Genomic DNA, 22,226 nt, shown 5'->3' with positions numbered 1-22,226 from the left:
TTAAATTAATTATTTATATAACAAAAAATAGTTAAATTTTAAATCAGTGATGAGTTTTTGACTAAAATGATAAATATTAAAAAGAAAATTAATTCTTAACAAAAGAGTTCATCATTCAAACCAAAAAAATTATTTTTATTTTTTTTACAAAGATTAATTTTTTATAACTAAAAATACAAATTTTCAACCAAATATTTGAATTTCTATCTAAAAAGGATAAATTTTTAATTTAAAAATATCAATTCTCAACCAGAAATGAATATATAAAAGAGTCAAAACAACAACTATTTATGAAATTAAAAGGGCGGGCCCTAAAAATGAATTTTCAAAATGGATTAATTAATTTTTGACACAAACTTAATGTCTTTCTCACAGAAATTCCCTGACCTCGGGCCCACCTGAATTTACACCAATTTTCTTTAAAATGCCACATGAATTTTTTTGCCCGTTTTTTCGATTTTTGTCGAAAAACTGAAAATTGTATTGCTCATTTTGAAAATTTGATGTAAATGAAGCACTGGAAGCACTAATAAACATTCGTAAAAAAAGGATATAAGAGTCTGATCCATTGTGTTGGACCGATTCCTCTCGTGAAAAATCCAGTGAAATAACCTGAAAGTGAAAGAAAAGACTGGTGTAATGAAAAAGGCCAGAGGAATGCCTTACCTAGTACTGTTGTCAATGCATTGTCCACGCCGACTCTCTCCACAACGACAAATTGGTCGGCGGGAAATATCTTGAGTGGTTCCAAATAAAGATACCCGTCACACTCCAGTATCGTCGATTTTCGCCTATCCTATCGGTATCATAATAATCTCTCCTCCAATTTAAGAGGGGTTGTCCTAACTTTGAAATATCAGTGGTTCGCGTGGTCCCAGAATCAACTGATCAACTTCTCAACTCTTCCTTGAAATCCGCCACCTTCTGCACCACCTCCGGTCCCAGGTGGAGTCGGCCGAAAAACAGAGCCAACAACTGCGAAGTAAAAATCCGAGCGAGTCCGAGAGATCAGGAAGGGCGAGAAGAGAAATGCTTTGGGGAAAAGCAGTCGTTTGGAAGGCGGCGGCACGGCAGGAAAGGTCCAACTCGCTCCTCGAGTTCCCGGAGTGAGGCGAAAAAAAACTGTCTCGAGAGAATAACGCCGGTGTTTGGTGTAATGAGTTTTTAATTTTGCCTAAAACTCGGGCCCCTAGGCCATTTCCTTGGACGTCTTGGGGCCCGCGGCGTCCACGTCCACCTTCTTCTCACGGCACTCCCAGTACTTCACTTTAATCACTTTTAAGCTTAAAGCTCTGAGCTTCGCTTTAAGCTTCACTTTTAACTCACGACACGCGAACCCGATGTTCATTAATTTCGCGAAATCGCATACTTTATTGTCCATGCAAAATAGCCTCACATATCGGCCATTTTATTTGTAAACTACCAAAAAACAGTGTTGCCAATGCTCGGTTTTGGAGGGAGCTAGAAGAGCGTCCGTGCAGTGCTGCCAGACGCGGCTCATCAGTGCGCAGACTCTCGATCTTAACTTCTCATTCGCGCTACCCGTCGCACGAATTTCAAATTGAAAAAAGACCATCTCTGATTTTTCTCTATTTTTTGCAAACAAATTCTTATAAATAGAATTCTTGTGGAAAGAATATTGGACTCAATATAAAGTGCGTTAAATTCTTTCAATTTTAAGCCAAAATATTCAACAGTTGAAGTTTTAATCCGAAAATATGATTTTTCAACAAAAAAGTTAAATTTTCAAATAAACAGTTTGATTTTTTACCAATCTATTTCCATTTTTCATCTGAAAATACAATATTCCAACGAAAAAGTTAATTTTATACTAAGTAGTTTAATTTTATAATAAATAGTGAAATTTTCAACAGAGCTTAATTTTCTATTAAGCTATTTCAATTTTTAATGTGAAAATATAATTTCACAACAAAAAGTTAATCTTCAACCAAATAGATCAAGCCTCAAATAAATAGTTGAATTTTTAACCAAAGAGTTCAATTTTTAAATAAATAGTTGAATTTTGACTAATACGATGAATTTTCAACAAAATGGTTAAATTTTGAATCAACAAACACGACTTATTGAAAAAAAAACAGTTAAATTTTTTACCAAATACATAGTTTGATGCTAAAAAAAAAGTTTTTCAACCAAAGAATTTATTTTCTACCCAACTAGTTGTGAATAAATACATTAATTTTTAACCCAAGAGTTTGGTTTTCTACCAAACTATGTAGTTGAATTTTCAATCCGTAAACATAATTTTGTAACAAAAAGATTAATTATCTACTAAATTGTCTAATTTTTAACCTAATAGTTTACTTTTCTACCAAAAAGATGAACTTACAATAAAATTTTTAAATTTTGAAGCAACAAACTCAATTTTTTTAAAAACAGTTGAGTTTTATATGGAAATATGATTTTTCAACTAAAAAGTTAATTTTTTACTTAATAGTTTAATTTTGAAATAAATATTTTAATTTCCTACCAAACTAATTGAATTTTCAATGTGAAATATAATATGTAACAAAAAAAGTTAATTTTATACTAAATAGGTTAATTTACAAATAAATATTTTGATTTTTAACCAAACAGTTTAATTTTCTACCAAAGAATATGAGAGAATTATTGATTTGAAAATAAAATTTGAAGAAAGTTAATTTTCTACTGAAAAGTTTAATTTGTTAACAAAATAATTTTATTTTCAACAAAATTGTTAAATTTTGAAGCAAAAAGCACAACTTGCTTAAAAAAAGTTAAATTTTTCATCTGAAAGTATAATATTCTAACAAAAAAGTTAATTTTGAATTTTTAAATAAAGATTTGAATTTGTAACCAAATAATTTGATTTTTTACTGATAAGATGAAGTTTCAACAAAATGATTGCATTTTGAATAAAAAAAACTTAATTTTCTACCAAACTATGTAGTTGAATTTTAAATACGAAAACATAATTTTGTAACAAAAATTAATTAACAACTAAATAATTTAATTTTTAACCTAATAGTTTACTTTTCTAACAAAAAGATGAATTTTTAAATAAACTGTTAAATTTTAAAGCAAAAAAAAACACCTTTTATTTAAAATACAGTTAAGTTTTATATAAAAAAATATTATTTTTTAACCAAAAAGTTAATTTTTTTATTAAATAGTTTAATTTTAAAATAAATATCTTAATTTTCTACCAAACCACAACTTGCTTAAAAATCAGTTGAATTTTTAATCTTAAAATATGATTATTTACCAAAAAAGTTAATTTTTGAACAAATATTTTAACTTTTAAATAAATAGTTTTTAATTAAACTAAATTGTTTATTTTTCTCGCAAAATAGTCGAAGTTTTTTGTCTGAAAATATAATTTTTTTTTAACAAAAGAGTTCATTTTCTAGTTTAATTTTTCATCAAAGAGTTGCATTTTTTTTACCAATCCAGTTGAATTTTGAACCTGAATATATAACTTTTTAACAAAAAGTTATTTTTCTAACCAATAATTTAATTTTTAAATGAATAGTTACATTTTCAACCAAATAGTTTAATTTTGTTACCCAACTAGTTAAATTTTTAAGAAAAAATATGAATTTTCAATAAAAACTTTAGTTTTTAATTTAAACTAGATCAATTGTTTACAAAATTGTTGAATTTTTACGAAATTTTTTAAAAATCGACCGAAAGAAAAAAAAGGATTTTTTAACCAAACAGTTAAATTTTCAAGCAAATAAATGATTTTTGAATTAAAAAGAATAATTCTGTATACAAAAAGACGATTTTTCAAACAAATCCATGGATTTTTAAATAAACAGCTAAATTTCTAATGTAAGAAAATATAAACCAACAAAAAATAGAATTGTCAAATGTTAAGTAAAAACATTAATTTTCAGTCAAAAATAAAAAAGATTTCTAACAATATAGTTAAACTTTCATTTAAAGAAAAATAAATTTTTTAAAAAGTATTTTGGCTTTTAACCAAATAGGAATATTTTCAAATAAAAGGATGATTTTTTGACCAAGAAGATTAATTTTTAACAAGAAAAGAAGAATTTTTCATAAAATACACAAATCTTCACAAAAAATACAAGAGAATAAAACAATTTTATTACGGTTCCAGGAGAAATTTCGAATGTTTTTTTTCTTTTGAAAAATGAATTTTGAAAGAAAATTGAAAAAGATTGAAAAAAATTTCAAATAATTTCCCGAAATTAAAAAAAAGAATGTTGAAGATTTTAAAACAAAAACTTAAAATTTTGCAAGATTACCAAATCTTAGAAAAAATTCGAACAAGTTTGAGAAATATTCCTGGGAAAATTTAAAACGATTTTTTATTTCGGAGAAATAATTTAAGGAGAATATTTAAACAGAGAGAAAATTTAAATAGACTTAAAATATTTCTAAATCATTTTAAAAAAATAGTAGGAAAATATTTCTAAACTTGAAAAGATTTCCAAAAATTTATCAAATTTCTTTCGATTTTTTTCTGCAATTTTATAAAGTCCTGTAAAAGAACAAAAATCGCACGATTTACCATGACAGTCCTTAAATTATAAAAAGTGCCTCAAAAAGAATAAATTAAAAAATAAATGACTGATTTATTTCTTTAATATAAATTTCAAACGCAGTTGGAAGAGCGGGGCCAATTAGAGCGCAGGAATTCGAGTCTGCGCACTTCGCACGGTTACGCGCACTTTTGAAATTCGAAAAGCAGAGTCTTTTGTGATGTTTTTTTTTGTTGTTAACTTATACAGAAGTGTTATTTTTTTAGAAGTTTTAAAGGTTTGAAAGGAATTTGAAAAGGGGGGTTACAATTTTTTTTGCGGGTTTTGAAGTTATAATATACGCAAAATTAATTAGGGATTGATTGATTGGAATTGATTGATATGTTTCAAGATAAAAGTTAATCCAAAATACTAATTTAAACAATCAATCGTTATCATGTTAGAGGGATTAGGGATTGTTATCGTGATAATTTAAACCATTTTAACTGATTTCGCAGATAGAGGGAAATGGTGGGAGGTTAGGGTGCCTTTTCAATAAGCAAGGTGTAAATTTGGGAACTAAAAATGTGCGTCGGTCGGTGAAAGGAATGCCGTGAAGCTATTTATTGGCTGGCCTGGAACCACGTGACTTGCAGCTCTCAGGCGGGAAATTCGAACAGGACTCGAACAGTTTTTTGAAAAAGAGGTTTTATTGTTTTATTTAAAATTATAAAATTATTTATCGACGAAATTTGATGCCTCAGTTACAAAATATTAATTAAGACTCTATATTTAATAGATCTTTTTACTCATTTAAATTTTTTTCTTAACTTTTTTTCGAAATTCGATTTTATGAATACCATTATGCAGTTCTTTTTCACAAATTAAAATTTACTTTGAAAACGTAATTAATATTAAAGATCAATTTTCGTTTAATGGCTAAAAGCTGGCGAATTATTATTTCAGGGGACTTCTGGGTCGTAATAAATGACCGTGAATCAAGCTAATGGCGTAATGCGAACTCAGCAACTGATAAGCAACCCATTCCATGGTTTGGCCAAAAGCCAATAATGTTCATTGGGGAGATGAAACTTTTTTCTATACTTCAGTATAAATTCAATTTTATTAAAAATAAATGTAAAAAATTGAAAACGTTTTTTTTTATAATATTTCATTAATTTTTATTGATTAATATTCACAATATTTTTCCAAGTAAATTTCCGTAATGATCCTTATAATCTTTTAATATTTATTCTCCTGTGATAATAATTTTTAATATTAACAAAGTTGATTGGAAATCAGAAATAAAAAATTGTGAAGTAATTGCAATTTAAATTTAAAATAAAAAATATAGCTTCAATATATTAATAATAGTAATGTATCAAATGTATGACGGAGCCAGTAATATTATTTTTTTAAGCGCGAATTATAAAAAAAAAAAATAAATAATTAAAAGAAAACCCTAACTTTGAAAAGTTGGAATGCAGGCAAAACGTAAAATGCGTATTCTCGAACGTTATATTGTTTGCCTATCTACAGGCGCGCAGTGTGTTGAAAAAATTGCTTTTGGACAAAAAGCGCTCGACAGTTGAATTTCTAGAAAATTTTCATGTACTTATTTTTTAAATAATCCTTAGGTTTCCAGGAATTTTTTTAATAACTTTTGAAATGTATCATCAATCTACAAATTTTAAAATTCAATAATACTGGACTTAAAACAGTATATACAATAATTAATTAATAAATAAATAATTAAAAATTAAATTTATTACTTAATTAATATAGTGTAATATTAATATTATATAATTGTATTATATTAATTTTCATTAATAATAAATGTGAATTAACTTATTATGTAAATAAAAATAAATATAAGATTAAATTATTTATAATGTGTTGGAGTAACAAAAACAATTGTTTGGAATAATATAAACAGGTTAATAAAAAATAATTTTATTCGTGATTTCCAGTGATTATAGTTGTTGATTCATTCACAGTTTTCGGATCAAATTTAAAATAAATAAATTTACATAGATTAAAATGATTTTAAAATAGCTCCTCAATTGCAATTCTTTAAACAATCTTTGTTGAAGACAATACTATTAATTATTTGAACAATTGTGTTTATAGAATAAGAGAGCACGCGATTTATTTTTATTTATTCGTTTTTATTTAATTATTATTATTTTTGTTTAAATTTTATTTTTTTTTTATTTTTGGTATCATTTATTATTTTTAATTTAATTTATTTTTATTAAGAGCGTAAACTGAATAGAACATGTTATTCAAATTTTTTATTAACGTGCATATTGAGCATTTAATTATAAAAATTATTCAAATAATTCACAGTTTTTGTCATTTTGGCAAATATTATAGCACCGAATCAATCGGAAAATATTCTTAATTAAGTCGGTTAAAAAAATGATCCTATTAATGGAGAAAAGGTAAAAAAAGATTATTTTTTTAAATTGTTAAAATAAATAACAGTTGTTGTTAATTTAAAAAATATGACAACAAAAAGTAAATGCTAAGATATTTTTATTATATTCCTTTAAAAATATATTTTTTTAATTAAAGAAAAGAAGACCTAATGCGCAACTTATTTATAGGATTTGTTTAAATAATTCTCAGTTATTGTTAATTAAAAAAACACGACTAAAAATTGTACTGACAAGATATTTTAATCAAATCCGTATAAACAATTGATTATTTTTATTGAAGAATGGTCAACTTGGTATTTTTTAATAATAATAATTGTTTAAATAAATACAAAATCTTGTAAAATTACAAAAAAAAACAAGAAGTCATTGAAAAGACATGTTTAGTTTCTCTGCGGAAAAAATTGAACCTATTCGTTTAAACATTATCAAATTGTGTATTTGTTTAAAAAGATTTTTAAAGAATTACAATAGAACTGCTATTTTTAACTAATAGTAATCGTACATTAATTTTTTGTGTATTTTATGTAAAAACTATGAATTTCAACAACTAATTATTGGAAACAATGAAAAAAATTACAATTCTTAATTAATTTGCTTATAACATTATAACAAATGTTGTTCTTAATCCCATAGATTATTATTTATGTACATAGTTTTATTATAATGAATAAAGATTTGTTTGTTTGAATTTGAGAATATTTAGAGCATATAAAAGGGGATGATTTTTATATTTACAAACAATTCAACTTTTTTAATAAATTCATTTTCAAATTACTGTGAACACAAAAACAAAAGCAAATCAACAAAAATGACAAAAACTCCAGTAGGGGAACTCTAAATAATATCTGATTAAATTTAAAAAAATTTTTGACCTTTTTTGGAACCTTCTAGAAACATTCACTAGTAGTATACCTAGGCAAGTTCTGGTTCATTGATTCTGTTCCATGCTAAGTTATCTCTCTACAGTATTACAGAGATCATGCTTGTTGACTGAGTCAACATCGCATGTAAGTGCTCTACCTTACCGACAATTCATTTACCGACTGTCGTTATTTGCCACTGTTTTACCAACATTTAGTCAGGAACAGAATCTTAGCATGGAACAGAACCGGCGGGTTAAAACCCGCCTAGGTATACTACCTTTATTATCTATGATATTATTAATTATTATTTTTAGTATTAAATACCAAATTCTTAAAAATTTTCCAACATCCATTTGAGATTTAGATAATATTTTTCTGAATTCTGTCTTGTGTGTTATAAATAATAATACACATTTAAGTACTTTAAGTTTTTCAGATTTTAGAATAAAAAAAAAGGTTTGTGCAAGTTAAAATTGTTTAAAGATGTGAAAAATTGATTTTTTAAAGTTAATTTAACTTTACATCAGAACAAGGGTTATTTTCTTTAAAAGAAAATCTATTTAATTTTTGAAAGTCAAAACAAAAATGCTGGAAGCGAAAAAGAACTGTTTGATTCAATTAATTTTAATCAATTTAATTCATAATTAATTTTTTTGTAATGTAGATTGTATTGTACTCTTCATTATCAATTTTTTGTTAACAATTTCAAATTTGTTGTTGTTGCAAAATTGCTGTTACAAAGTAAATAATTGTATTTTATAGTTTCCTCGTCTCACTTTCTGCATTTTTTTTTATTTTTACTCTTTGCTGATTCTTGGCAGACCTACGAATTAGCATGCAGGGAATTTCTGGTCGTCTCCGACGAAGCGTGAGATGACTTTACACTCATGTTCTGGAATTTTTATTAGCGATACCAATCTTTATTGAAACACATTGTCCAATGTTGAATTTATTTATTTTGTAAGAAAAATACGAAAATAACTCAAATTTGATGCGAGGGTTCGTGTCCATGCTAAATATGGAAACTTGTAAATTTAGCATGGATACAAACCTTATATGCTCTAGATGTCGGTAAATGTCGGTAAGAGGAATTTGCAACAAAATTTTTTAAAATGAATATAATTGACAATAAAGAGTGAACATGAGGATGACCTACAAAGAATTTTTGGCTAGAGGGGATGGCCCCTATTTTTTAGGGTTTCTGAAAGAAGGAATTTGCTTTCTTTTGCAGTAATTTGGGAATAACATGGAATTTTAATTGGAAAAAGCTTATTTTTCGGGAAAATGGGAACACAACTAATTGTTCTTAACTTTTTGTAAATTCAAGTTTAGTCACTTTTGAAGAAATTTTCAAGGAATAATTTTCACCCCATAACTTTTTAATTGGATGTCACTAACCCTTTCTATTTTGCCCGGAAAATGCCCGGAAAAGGCAAAATATTTATCTCATGTCAAATTCATGAAAGAGCCGGTTTTCAAACAAATTTTAACATGAATTGTTTGTAATCGATGAAAGAAACGTTTTCTAAAATTATTTAACTAATTTTAAATTATTTAAACAATGATTGTTTATTGAGATTTTACCCCGAAAGGGGCATAATGATGTAATATTAAAAATAAAATAACATTGATTTATTTCTTTAAATCTAAATTTTTTGAAATTATTGATACAGGAAGGGTATTCTGATAGTAAAATTGTTCTTTTTAGGCATTTTTCAATTGTTTAAACAATTTACATGTGTAAAATTGGTTATTTTCTTAGGAAATCATGAAAAATTCGTATTTTCTAAAATTAATGATATACTTAATGAATGATAGAAATAATTTCTTTTTGAAGATATTCTGTAATTGTTTAAACAATTTTCATTCGTTTAAAATTTTTTTCTTCGCTAAATCGTAATAAACTAAAACTTTCTTGAACTAAGTAATCACTTAAAGGATATTATGACCAATAATTTTTATTTGCACTATAATTATATTATTTAAATCATTATTAATTAAAAACTATCTCCTGAAAATTGTCTTTTTAGTTCTTAATTTTATTATTTGGCTGAAACTTGAACAATTTTCATAAAAAGACATTCTTTTTTGGTTGCAAATTCAACTGATTAGTTGAAAATTGGTCTTTTTAGGTTGAAAATTCAAATATTTTCGTATTACATTAACCTTTTTTTTATTAATTCGTATTTTGCTCCTGATAAGTCAACTGAAATCCTTTTTGGATGAAAACTATTTGTTTTGGTATTAAATTATTTTCTAGAAAATTTACTTTTTGTTTAAAATTCGTATTTTTCGTTAAAGAGTCAATTGCAATTTTTTTGGATAAAAATTCAAGTCTTTTTTAAAAAAAATTGTTTCTTTGATTTAAAAAACAACTGTTTGGTTGAAATTTTAATAATCTTGTTAAAAAGTCATACTTTTTGGTTAAAAATACAACTATTATTTAACAAATAATCAAACTATTTTTAAAGTTTTTTTTTATTTATCTCTTTTAGCAAAATTTATCATCTTTCGAAGATAAAAATGCAATGTCGTTTTTAAAAATTAAAAATTAAATTTTTTCTTGAAACCTTATATTTTCTTAATAAAATTCATATTTTGATCTTCAAAGTCAAGTGCAATCTTTTAGTGATACAAATTTAACTACATTTTTTAAAAACATATCTATTTTTAAAATAAAAATTCATCTTTTTCAGATAAATGTCATCGTTTTTGAATAAAAATACAAATATTCTGTAGAAAATTCAACAATTTGATTAAAAAGTCATATTTTGTGTGTCCAAATTCGTCTTTTTGAGTTGAAAATTAAATTTTTTTTAGAAACTTATTTATTGTTTACAGATTCATACTTTGATCGTGAAAAGTCAACTGAAATCTTTTTTAAATTTATTTTTGCGATATGAAAATTCATCTGGTTTAGTAAAAATTAATTTTTTTATGAAAAGGCTATATCTTGGTTAAAAATTATTCTTCTTTGCTACATATTTTGCTTGAAAAATTTAGTTAGATCTCTTTGTGAAGATATCATTGTTTTTTTTTATTTTTGTTATTAAAATTAATTTCTGAACTGAAAACGTAAATTTTATATTTTTCTAAAGATTCATCATTTTAGTTGAAAATTTTCCTTTTTAAAAAGAATTATTTTCTTGGTTTGAAATTTAATTTTTGTTCGGTAAAAATGCATCAGTTTCGTGGAAACTTCATTTTTTGCTGAAAAGTCATATTTTTTGTTTAAAAATTCAATTTTTGTAGAAAAAATTCGTCTTTTGGCTTGAAGGTTCTATAATTTAGATAACATTTTATTTCTTTCTGAAATGAAAAATATTTGTCGAAAATTCATCTTTTTAGTGAACTGAATTATTTAAATCCTAAAAAATCATCTAACTATTTTTGGTTAAAGGTTTTTTTTTTGCTTGAAAAGTCTACCATTGTATTTTTGCTTCTGTATAGTTAAAAATTGAAAAATTAATAATCCGATTCTTTTGTTGAAATTTGTTTAATTTTTTAATATTTAAGTAATTGGCTAAAATTTATTTATTTTTTAAATTAAGTTCATGCATTTTGTTAAAATTCATGGGTAATTTTTATATGTTTATTTTCTAAGGAATTTCAAGAGAAAATCGAAGAAAAGATCCAAAGCATTTAAAATTATTTCCTAAAAATTTTTAAAAGTGTGAAATATTTTAAAGCAAAATTTTGCAATTTAGCCATAGCTCATAATTTTAGAAAAAATTTAAGTAAGTTTAAGAGATATTAAAAAGTTTTGTAATAATTCAAACATAATTAAAACTTTTAAAGTTTGTTTTAAAATTTTGTAAAGTTTCACAAAAACGAAAGACTTTTTCTCAGGGTCCTAGGAAAAATGAAAATAATTGTTTATTTTGAAAAATTATTTGAAGAGATTATTTTAAAAGATTTTAAAAATAGTAAAAGAAGAATCTGAAGGATTTCTAAGCAATGTTTAAAATTTTGCAGAATAAATGAAAAATGCAAAAAAAAGAATAATTTTTAGAAATTAGAAGGTTTAGAAGGTCTGTTTAAATTAAAAAAAAATTTTTTTCCTTATATTCGTGTGGAAATTTTGAATAATTTTTATTTTGAAAAATGAACTATAAGAGAAAATTGAAAAAGGTTTATAAAATAACAAACAATTTCCTAAAATTTCTAAAATATTTTAAAGCAAAATGTTTCAATTTCGTAAGATTGCAAAATAAAAACGAACAAAAATCGCGGATAAATTCAAGAATTATTTAGTAGACTTAAAAATAATTTTGAAAGTTTTCAAGAAAATGAACACATTTTCTTAAAATTGCTGGGAAAAATTAGAAGATAGTAAGATATTTAAAAAAAAAAATTAGAACGATATTTGAAAATTTGAAAACTCTGAAACATTTTCGAAAATTTATTAAATATTTCTTGATTCCTTCCCAGCTTCTAAAAGTTATAAACATCTTTTAAAAAGACTGGAATTCTTCATAATATTTTTTAAAACCCTATATAATAAAAAAACGTCTCTAAAATTTTTTAGATTCTTTTCTGACACGCATGCAATATTTAAGAATCTTCTAAATTTCCACAAGAATCTTATGAAAATTATATTTCGATAAATTTAAAAAAAGGCGCTAATATTTATTTTCTTGTTCTCAATTCTCAGAATTTAATTTAAACATTGATTTATTATAGCATTTCGAAAAATAATTCTCCATTAATCACTATATTGAAAAGTGTTTCAATATTCGGGACTAATACAAAATAAAAAAAAGGAATAATAAAATCATAAATTAACAACAATCAAAAATTGCCGAATTATAAAAGAAAGGAATTGTTAAATTCCCATAAATATTTCTATTGCTGAAATTTAAGTTTGACGAAATTTAAAATTGCCAAAAATAAATAATAAATTATTAATTAATTATTAATTTACTTGTTTGCCTTATTTATAATTCTATTAATAGCTCATAAATTAATAATTAATTAACTATGTTCAGCAGTTCTAAATTTCGAGAATTGAAATACTTGTGGGAATTTGATAATTCATTTATTTTACAAGTCGGTCTTAAAGTCCGTAAATTTTAGTTTAGGATATTTTTTAATTCGGGATTTTATTTTTTGTCAATTAAAAATCTTGTCATCATTTGAAATTTGGAAAATTTTATAATTTTGTCATTTTTATCCATTTTTCCTGTGGTTCTGTATGGTTTTGTAGAAAGAAGTTACTACTAGCGCCGCCGCACGGCCGTTTTCAACTCTGGTGACACATTTTTTGTATTGGGCAATACAGTGAAAGTACCCCCCTGTTGAAAACACATGGTTGTAAGGTTCAAATAATAGCTACTTGTTAAAAAATTTAACTATTTTGTTAAAAGTCTTATTATTTTTTTGAAACTTAAACTATCTTCACCTTTTTGTGTCGAAAATTCAACGGTTTTATTAAAAATTCGTCTTTTAGGATTGGAAATGCATCTTCTACATTACAAAAGTCATGTTTCTTGTTTGAAAATTTATTTCTCTTGGCTGAAAATTAACTTTTCTGTAGAAATTTAAACTATTTCTACATTTTCTGTAACTGTTCCAGATAACAAAGGAACTGTGTTCTTGAATATTTGTTACAAGATGGTGACAGAATGGTTCTAGAATAAAAAGGTAACAGCGTTCTAGAACACTGTGAAAAAATTGTAACCGAAATGTTCTAGAACAAAAAGGCAACAATCTTCTAGAACACTGTGACAAAATTGTGACAGAACTATTCTCACACTATGTGACAGCACTGTTCTGTAACAGTTGCTATGGAATTGTTCTAGAACAAACTGATCACAGACGCTCTATAATATTTGTTTCATGTTTATTTTAGAACTGTGCCGTAACAGTGTTATACCGAACTTCTAGAACCCTGTTACAAATGTGCTGTAGAACAAATTAGGAAAAAAGAGTAGTTCGCTAACACTATGGTCGAGCTGACCCTTGCGAATATCCCTAATGTGGACATCTCGGACGTTCTAGAACGTTCTAGTTCTAGAACTTTTATAGAACTGTTATAGAATAGTTCTAAATTTTTTATAATGCAGCGTACCAAAGTTCGAGAATTGTTACAGATCGGTTGTCACACCGTTCTAGATCTGTTAAAGATTTTTTATACAACATTAGTAATTGAGTTCTAGAATTGTTCTAGAAATGTTAAAGCGTTCTAGAACTGTTACAGAATTGTTCTAGCGTATGGAGGATGGCATAGTTACTCGCATGTTCGTAAACTGTTATTGTCCTGTTCTAGAACAACTCTCTAGAATCTATAGAAGTTTGATTGGTTCAATTTGTGATTTATTAGTCGCGGAAAAGGGAGTTTATTCGGGAAATTCTTGTAAGGAGCAGGTCGAGATGTTGACAGGGATGACAATTGAAATGGTCCTGGCAGGAAACTGTGGCGAGGGTAGGAGGGTCGAAGTCGGAGGGTGGGCGTCCGTCTCGTTCAAACAAGGATTATAGCTGCTCGACAGCATTCAGTGGCCCGCCACCGCCGCGCCTATCGTATCGTATTCACGGTCGACTGCACTCTGATCTGAACGCCCGACCCCGCACTCTCATCCGAACCCCGCACTCACATTCAAACCCTGCACTCACATCCGAACTCCGCACTCACATCCGAACTCCGCACTCACATGTGAACCGCGTACTCACATTCGAACACCCAACCCCGCACTCTTTTAATCGCCACTGCGATTCCTCCTACTCGTAAAAAAGTCACGACCACCCTCTCTTGGCGATTCGCACCATTCGCACCCCTGACACCTATACAGGTACATTGCACCCTCAACCCCTATTTCCTCGAGAGAATATGCAGAGGTTGCATAAAAGGACAAATCCATCCCTTCACAGTTACTCACATTCTGCCCTGCTTATTCTGCGTTTAGTCACATTTTGCATCATTTTACGGTTTTTTAGTCGCCTCTCACTTTTTAATTAACAAATAAATGGTACCAATTTCCTAGGCCCAACATTGGAAATTTTAGTAAATTAGCTAAAGGTACGTTATTGGTGCGCGCTTGACCGGTTAAGCGTTTATACGATACTCTCTAAATCCGAATTAGCAGAAATTTTACGAATGCAATTAGGGGTCATCCATAAATTATGTTACCAATTTTTTAATATTTTTTATTCACGTTTCCCCTCGTTGACAACCGTTTTTTTTAGAATGAGTTCTTCTGTAATTAGTTGAATTTTCTACCACAAAGACTTTTAAAAAATTGTAAAATTTTCAAGAAAATAATTACATTGTTAGCAAATGGTTGAATTTTTAACCACGTTCAGTTCACGAAAAATGTGTATAAAATAGTTTAGTTTTTTTTCTATTTAAAAAATTTAAGAATGCTAATAGATTGGTTTGGAATAAAAAAAGGAATTCTCAACGAAAGATTTAATTTTTTTTCAATGAATGAATGTAGAATTTTCAATCCAAAGGACGCATTTTCAAACAAAATAGATCAATTTTCTAGTAAAAAAGATAACTCGATAAGATAGTTGAATTTTAAACATAAAAAAATCAATTTTTACCAAGAATTTAATTTAAAGAAGAAAAGAGCTGAATTTTCTACCAACGTAATTTCAACGAAATTGTTCGATTCACAAAAAAAATGATGATTTATGAAAAAATAGGACAAATTGTCTGTTACGAAAGAATTTTTTTTAACGAAACACGTGAACTTTCCACTAAGAAGTTCAATTTTCCCCCCGGCACTATGAATTAAAAAAAAGAATTGTCTATCAAGTAGTTAGTTTTTCAAATCAATAGTTTAGTTTTAAAACAAATAGCTAGATTTTCTATCAAAATAGTTGAGTTTTTAACCAAATAGTCCAATTAAAAAAAAATCTATCAAAAATGGAAAGGTTACATTTTCAGTTTAAAACATTAATTAAAAAAATATACTAGTTTAATGAAATGAAAGACAAATTCTCTAATAAATACACCAATTTTTCACGAAAAAATCTAATTTTCGAATCAAAACCAAATAAATTAATTTTGTACCATAATAAATAATGTTTCAAACAAATACTTAAATAAAAAAAAACATCAGTTTTCAGCCAAAAGCCTACAAAACAGTCGTTTCAACTGAAATTATAAATCTTCAACAAAAAATTTATTTTCAATAATATAGTTTAACTTTCAACTGGGTAGTTGAATTTTCAAACAGGAAAACAGAAAAAATACGAATATTCAATAAAATAGTTAAAGCCTGAAGCAAAGAGGTCAATTTTTAACCGAAAAGATGAATTTTTAACTGATAAAATTAATTTTCTACTAAAAAACACAAATTTTCAAAAGTGCACATGAATTTTTAATTAAAAAAGATAAATTTTAAGCAAACAATTTAATTTCTGACTAAAAAAAAAATATTTTTAATTACAAATGTAATAGTTGAATTTTCAGTTGAAAAAAAGTTAATTTATAACCAAAAAAGAAACGAATTATTAATAAAATAGTTAAATTTTCCACCAAAAAGATAAAATTTTAATAAGTCAGTACAACTTTTAACCAAATTGTTGAAAAAGGGGAAAAGAGGGGAATATGGGAAAGAGTGTGGAGTCTAAAATATGAAAGTAAATCCTTATAATTTCGCTCGGGTGTTCGTCCTTTCGTCACACTTTTTTTCTAGGAGGGGAAGTAGAAAAGTGAGGGTAAATGAGAGAAGGGGAAGTGTTCGAATTAAAGAAATTAGTTTAAGGGGATAATGAGTCGAGAGGAAAGTAAGTGAGGGGAAGAAGTGGAAGTTGATAGAAATAAGGGAAGGGGAAGTAAAGAATGTTAGAGGAAATGAAGAGAAGAAAAGTAGGGGCAGTGAGAAGAAACAGGGGGAACGGGAGTAGGAGAAATGACAATGCCCAAACGGAGGGGAGGTGATAGATAATGAAGAAGGAAACACGAGGAACTAAGAGGAGTGGCATTAGTGGAATTAGGAGATGTTAGATAAAATAAGAAATAGAATAATAGGGCAAACGAGGGTACTGGAAGTAGGTGAAGTGTGGAGAAATGAGGCTAGGGAAAATAAGAGAAGTGACGAGAAACAATGCAAGGGGAAATAAAGGATTTAAATGGGAGGACAATTTAGTGAAAATGAAAGGGTAAAGGTGAAACTGATAAGCGAGAAAGTAATGGAAGTAGGGAGAGTGGTGACAAGGTGAAATTAGCGGAGGGTTATAAGAGAATGGCGAGAGCGAAAATTAGAAGAATTGATAAAAATAAAAAGAGTGAAAGTAGAAAAAGTGAGGGAAATTTTTTTTGCGGGAAATGAAGTTAGGAAGTGTAGGAAAAATAATTTTGAGTGAGGGTTAGTGAGATAAGTGAAGGGAGGGCTAGTGGGGCAATGAGGGTGAGTAGGGGAGTAAAACTGATGGCTAAGGAAGGAAAATAACAGAAAGGCAGTTTTAACTGGGAAGTGAGTGTTAATTGGAAAGTGAGCGCTAACTAGGGAAGTAAGGAGAGAGGGAAGAAGAGGAGGAAAAAGTTCGAGAAGGAGGTGAATCAAAACGTGAAAGGAGGGAAGGGGATGTATGGGAGGTGGAGTTTTGAATGACATAATTAACGTCTTATTAGGCTAAGAGTTTTTTGAGAATATAGTTGTGGGCCATCCCAGATATAAAATAAAAAAGTAAATTCTTGATTTTCGCACTTTTGGATTGAAGTATTTTCAACTGAACCGTACAATTCAGAAATCTTTAATTAATTCCAGTATATGAATGTAAGATTTCTTCAAACGCAATTACTTGAGCAGTGAATTTAGGCTTAAAATGACGCAATTCATTCTTGATAGCGTGAGAATATTTATAGAATTTAATTTAATTTACCAAGCACAATTTCAGAGGATTTCAATTTTTCAGGGAATTTAAGAAGAGTCAAAAAATTTTCAAAAGAATTCACGGGATTTCAAAGGGTTTCAAAGATTTCCAGGGATTCCACGAGATTTCCCTATCAGAGCCTATCCCATCCTATCCAATCATATCTTATCATCCCTTCCACTCATCTATCAGTCCCTTCCCCTCTACTCCCATCTAATTTTCTTCCCCTCGCTTCACCTACTTTCCTCCCTTCCCCTCAGTTTCCTCTCTACCCCTCAGTTTCCTCTCTACTTTCCCTCCTCTCACTTCAACTACCTTTCCTCTTCTACCTTTTCTCCCTTTATATACCGCACTTTCTCACCCCTCACTTCGCCTACTTTTTGTTTTTCCACTTTCTCTCATTTCCCTTTTTTCACTTTCACTGCTTTTTCATTCCTCACTTTACCTACTATCCCAGCGTTCACTTTTTCTCCCCTAATTCACCCTATTTTGCCTCCCTTCAATTCCCTATCTTTGCTCCCCTCACTTCCTACACTATTCTTCTCATCAACTGCTCTAATTTTTCTCTTTTCGCACCTCTACTTTCTTTCCCATCTCTACATATACTTTCCCTCCACTCACTTCCAATCAATTTTCCCTCCTGACTTCTCATTCCCTACCTAACCTCAGTTTCCTACCTATTTTACCTCCCTCACTTTACCTACCTTTCCTCTTCTGTTTTTCAACCTTCATATTCCGTAATTTCGCAAACTTCACTTCGCCCACTTTCCCTCCCTTCTCCCTTCTCTCTTCCTCCTTCCCCTCTCCTCACTTGTCCTACTTTTTCCCATCGGGTTGGCTCATTTTCCATAATTTTTCTTTCCTTACTTACCATACTTTTCTTCACCTCACTTCTTCTACTTCCCCTCTTGGGTAAAAAAGTACGATGGTGTATAATGGTATAATAAATATTTCCAACAGCCAAAATAGGACTCCATTAGCATAGTTTTGAAAAATAATCAGAAAGAGGAATCTTACACAAGAAATTCTTCAGATTCCCCCCACTTCCCCTCAATAAAGATTTTTAAAATTTCTGTTCCCTTCTCCTAAAAAATTTTTTTCATAACACAACCACACAAAAAAAGTTTGCGGAGCCAAAGAAGTGACCTAGATAGTGTTATAGTATTGCACGAGATTAGTCCAAATCCAAAATTTTGGAATTTTCTGCGAACCAGTTATTGTTTTATTCGACCTTGAATTTTTACTCGAGGTTGAATTGTTCTAAGTTGGCTACTTAGCATTTGGAATTGTTTTTTCAAGCTGCTGAGTTTTTTTTTAAAATAAATTTATTGTTAAAAGATATTTTCTCAAGCTTAGGCTGCGAATATTTTGTTGTTGTAAAAGTTAATAACAGAAAATTATAACGTTTTAACATGACTCACATTTTTTTCGTAAAAGACTAAACAGACATAAACAACTTTGACGTCAAAAATTTTATTTATAAATTCCTATTAAGTAAATAATTTACAAAAATGAATTTTTAATTGAAAATCTCATTTATTTATACACAACTAGAGACTCTTTCTTTTCATAGAAAATTTTCCATCTTAGGTTGTTCTACGTTACCTTCTGAGAGAAAGGCTGGAAGAAATACGATGTAATTCTTATTATGGACATTGATACAATTTTTGCAAGTTTAAGTCACAACAGTTTTTTTTTAATGAAATTCAAATATCAATGTCAATAATAAGAATTATATCGTATTTCTTCCAACGTTTCTCTCCAAAGGTAATGTAGAACAAGGTGAGATGAAAGATTTGTGATGAGTAGAAAAAATTCTCAAATTGCATATAAACAAATGAGATTTTTTAAACAAATTTATTTTTGTAAATTCAGAAGTTTATTTTTATTTTAGGCATTCATGAATAAGAATTTTTTTAAGAACACTATCTAGGTCGCTTTTTTGGCTCCGCTAAACTTTTTTCTTGTGGCTGTTTAATTAATGGACCCTCCCTAAGTAAAAATATTCTCATTTGTGCAAAAAGTACAAATGATTTAAAAAAATAACTCTTCTCAGATTAGGATATCGTAGTCCCAGGTCTCGGTATTTTTTCCAATAAAGGGAAGTGACGGAAACTCCTAACTCATAAGGGGAGGGGAAGTAGGAGAAATAAAGCAAAGGGAAATAAGAGGACAGAAAGGGGGGTAAGTAGAAAAATGAGGAGAAGAAATTAAGAAGAAATAAAGCAAAAGAAAATAGGGGACGTGAGGGGAAATGAGGCTAGTGGAAGTAAGAAAGGTAGTGGGAAATGAGGGATGGATAAGTAGGATAAGTCAGGAGAAGTGAGGGTTGAAGTGTGAGGAGGGGAATTAGGAGAAATAAAGCGAAGGGGAATAAGAGGAAAGGAAGAGAGGTAAGTAGAAAAATCAGGAGAAGATAAGCAAGAGGATCAAAGCAAAGAAAAGTAGGGGAAGTGTGGGGAATAGAAGGTAGGGAAGTAAGAGAAGTGATGGGAAATGAGGGATGGGTAAGTAGGATAAGTGAGGGGAAGCAAAGGTTGATGTGTGAGGGGTGGAAGCAGAAAGAAAGCGAGGGGAAATAAGAGGACAGAAAGGGGGGTAAGCAGAAAAATGAGGAGAAGTTAACTAAGAGGAAATAAAGCAAAAGAAAGTAGGGGACGCGAGGGGAAATAAAGGTAGTGGAAGTAAGAAAGGTAGTGGGAAATGAGAGGTGGTTAAGTAGGATAAGTCAGGAGAAACGAAGGTTGAAGTGTGAGGAGGGGAAGTAGGAGAAATAAAGCGAAGGGAAATAAGAGGAAAGGAAGAGAGGTAAGTAGAAAAATCAGGAGAAGGTAAGCGAGAGGATCAAAGCAAAGGAAAGTAGGGGAAGTGAAAGAAAGTGAAGGTAGGGTAAATAAGAAAATTGGTGAGAAATGAGGGATGGGTAAGTAGGATAAGTGAGGGGAAGCAAAGGTTGAAGTGTGAAGGGGAGAAGTAGCAGAAATAAAGCGAAGGGAAACAAGAGGATGGGAAGAGAGTTAAGTAGAAAAATGAGAAGTTAAGTAAGAGAAAATAATGATAAAGAGAGTAGGGGACGTGAGGGGAAATGCAGGTAGAGGAAATAAGAAAAGTGCTGGGAAAGGGGGGGGGGTGGGTAAGTAGGATAAGTGAAGGGAAGCGAAGGTTGAAGCGTGAGGAGGGGAAATAGGGGATGAGAGAAGAAGTAGGGAACTGTAGGGAGAGTGGGGGGAATATGGGAGGATTGAACTACTTTTTTTTGGTTTTAAGAGACTGCAGGACCATTTTTTTTAGAAGGAAGCCGCCTACTTTGAGCAATTTTTTAGATCAGTTATCAAAATTAATTTTTCCAAATTTCAATAATTGTTCAGTGGAGAAGATAACACGTACCCTAGTATCATGGAGCTCTGAAGACTTGTGCAATTTTGCATTCAACGCTCACCAGTTACCGCAATTCCATTGTTACCCTGACGCAATTATTGCGCAATTGCCACAGTATAATTCTTACCCCTGAAGGAGAAGTGGTTCAGCACTTTTTTCAAGCACCAGAACACTTATGTTTTCCAGACGCTTGGCTTAGGGCTGGGGGAAATAAAGGGAAAGAAAGACAGGAAACACTGGAAATTGAAATCCTTTCCTGAATGTTGCACATCTTGTTATTAAACATTGTAGATTTTTATTTAAAGCAAATAATTTATAATAATAAAAAATTAATTTAAATGTGTATACATTTTCAAACAATAAGATTGATTTTCTATTAAAAGACGAATTTTCTACTGAAAAAGATAAGTTTTTAAGTTTTGAAACAGAGTTTCGATTTTCTGGTTTACTTTTGATAGAATGTTTTGGCGGCCTTTTGCCGGTGTTGACGTTAAACACAACAGAGGTCTCTGCCTATCAGATTGCTGATAAGTGGACATTCTACTTTTATGATAATTCATTTTTATCATAGAAAATTAAATAGTTGAATTTTCAACTAAATTAATTAATTTTGAACAAAACAAAAAAGCTTAATTTTGTAATAAATTAAATTTATTCAATCAAGATATTTCACTTCAAAATAAAAAAAATGTAACCATTTCGTTCAATTTTTAAGACAAAAAGAAAAATTCTCTAGAGAACAGTTGAATTTTTATTCTGAAATATTAATTTTCAACAAAATGGTTTTTTATATCCAATAGTTGAATTTTTCAATAGAGTTAAATTTTCAATCAAGAAGAATAACTTTCTATCAAAAAGGATAACATATTCAACAAAAGTGATGAAATTTTAATTACAAAGAAAAATTAAAAAAAAAAATTAATTTATAACCCGAAGGTATGAATTTTAAACCAAAAAGTTAATTTGAAACAAAAAAAGTTAAATTTCTGACTAAAATAATGAATCTTCAACCGAAGAAAAGTGAATTTTCCAGAAAATAGTTAAACAGTTGAATAAAAAGGACGAATTTTCTACAAAATACCTGAATCCTTAAGAAATAAAGATTTTTCAGTCAATAGGAAAAAAATTTTTTCGAAATGTAGAATTTCCAAAAAAGGAAATTCATTTTCTACTATTAAAGACGAATTCTAAATAAAATACCTGAATGTTGAGCCCAATATTGAAATTTTCAAGTTCAAAAACAATTTTTA

The 22,226-nt window shown here is 28.6% G+C and overlaps 1 protein-coding gene across 1 annotated transcript in view; it reads right to left on the bottom strand.

Annotated features, from left to right (window-relative positions):
- The window catches only part of LOC117181943 (zinc finger protein 33A-like), a 46,362-nt gene extending 44,786 nt beyond the window's left edge, over positions 1 to 1,576 (bottom strand). The window contains exons 1-3 of the mRNA XM_033374970.1: positions 1,432 to 1,576; positions 902 to 1,122; positions 667 to 796 (exon numbers count right to left, since the gene is read on the bottom strand). Of these exons, the coding sequence (XP_033230861.1) occupies positions 667 to 796; positions 902 to 1,122; positions 1,432 to 1,576 (496 nt within the window). The remainder of the gene's footprint in view (positions 1 to 666; positions 797 to 901; positions 1,123 to 1,431) is intronic.
- Positions 1,577 to 22,226: the final 20,650 nt, after the last annotated feature.

Source organism: Belonocnema kinseyi, chromosome 10 (genome assembly GCF_010883055.1).
Source record: "Belonocnema kinseyi isolate 2016_QV_RU_SX_M_011 chromosome 10, B_treatae_v1, whole genome shotgun sequence".
NCBI classification, from domain to species: domain Eukaryota; kingdom Metazoa; phylum Arthropoda; class Insecta; order Hymenoptera; family Cynipidae; genus Belonocnema; species Belonocnema kinseyi.
Note: the sequence above shows the minus strand (reverse complement) of the source record. Positions and strands in the feature narration are given on the sequence as shown.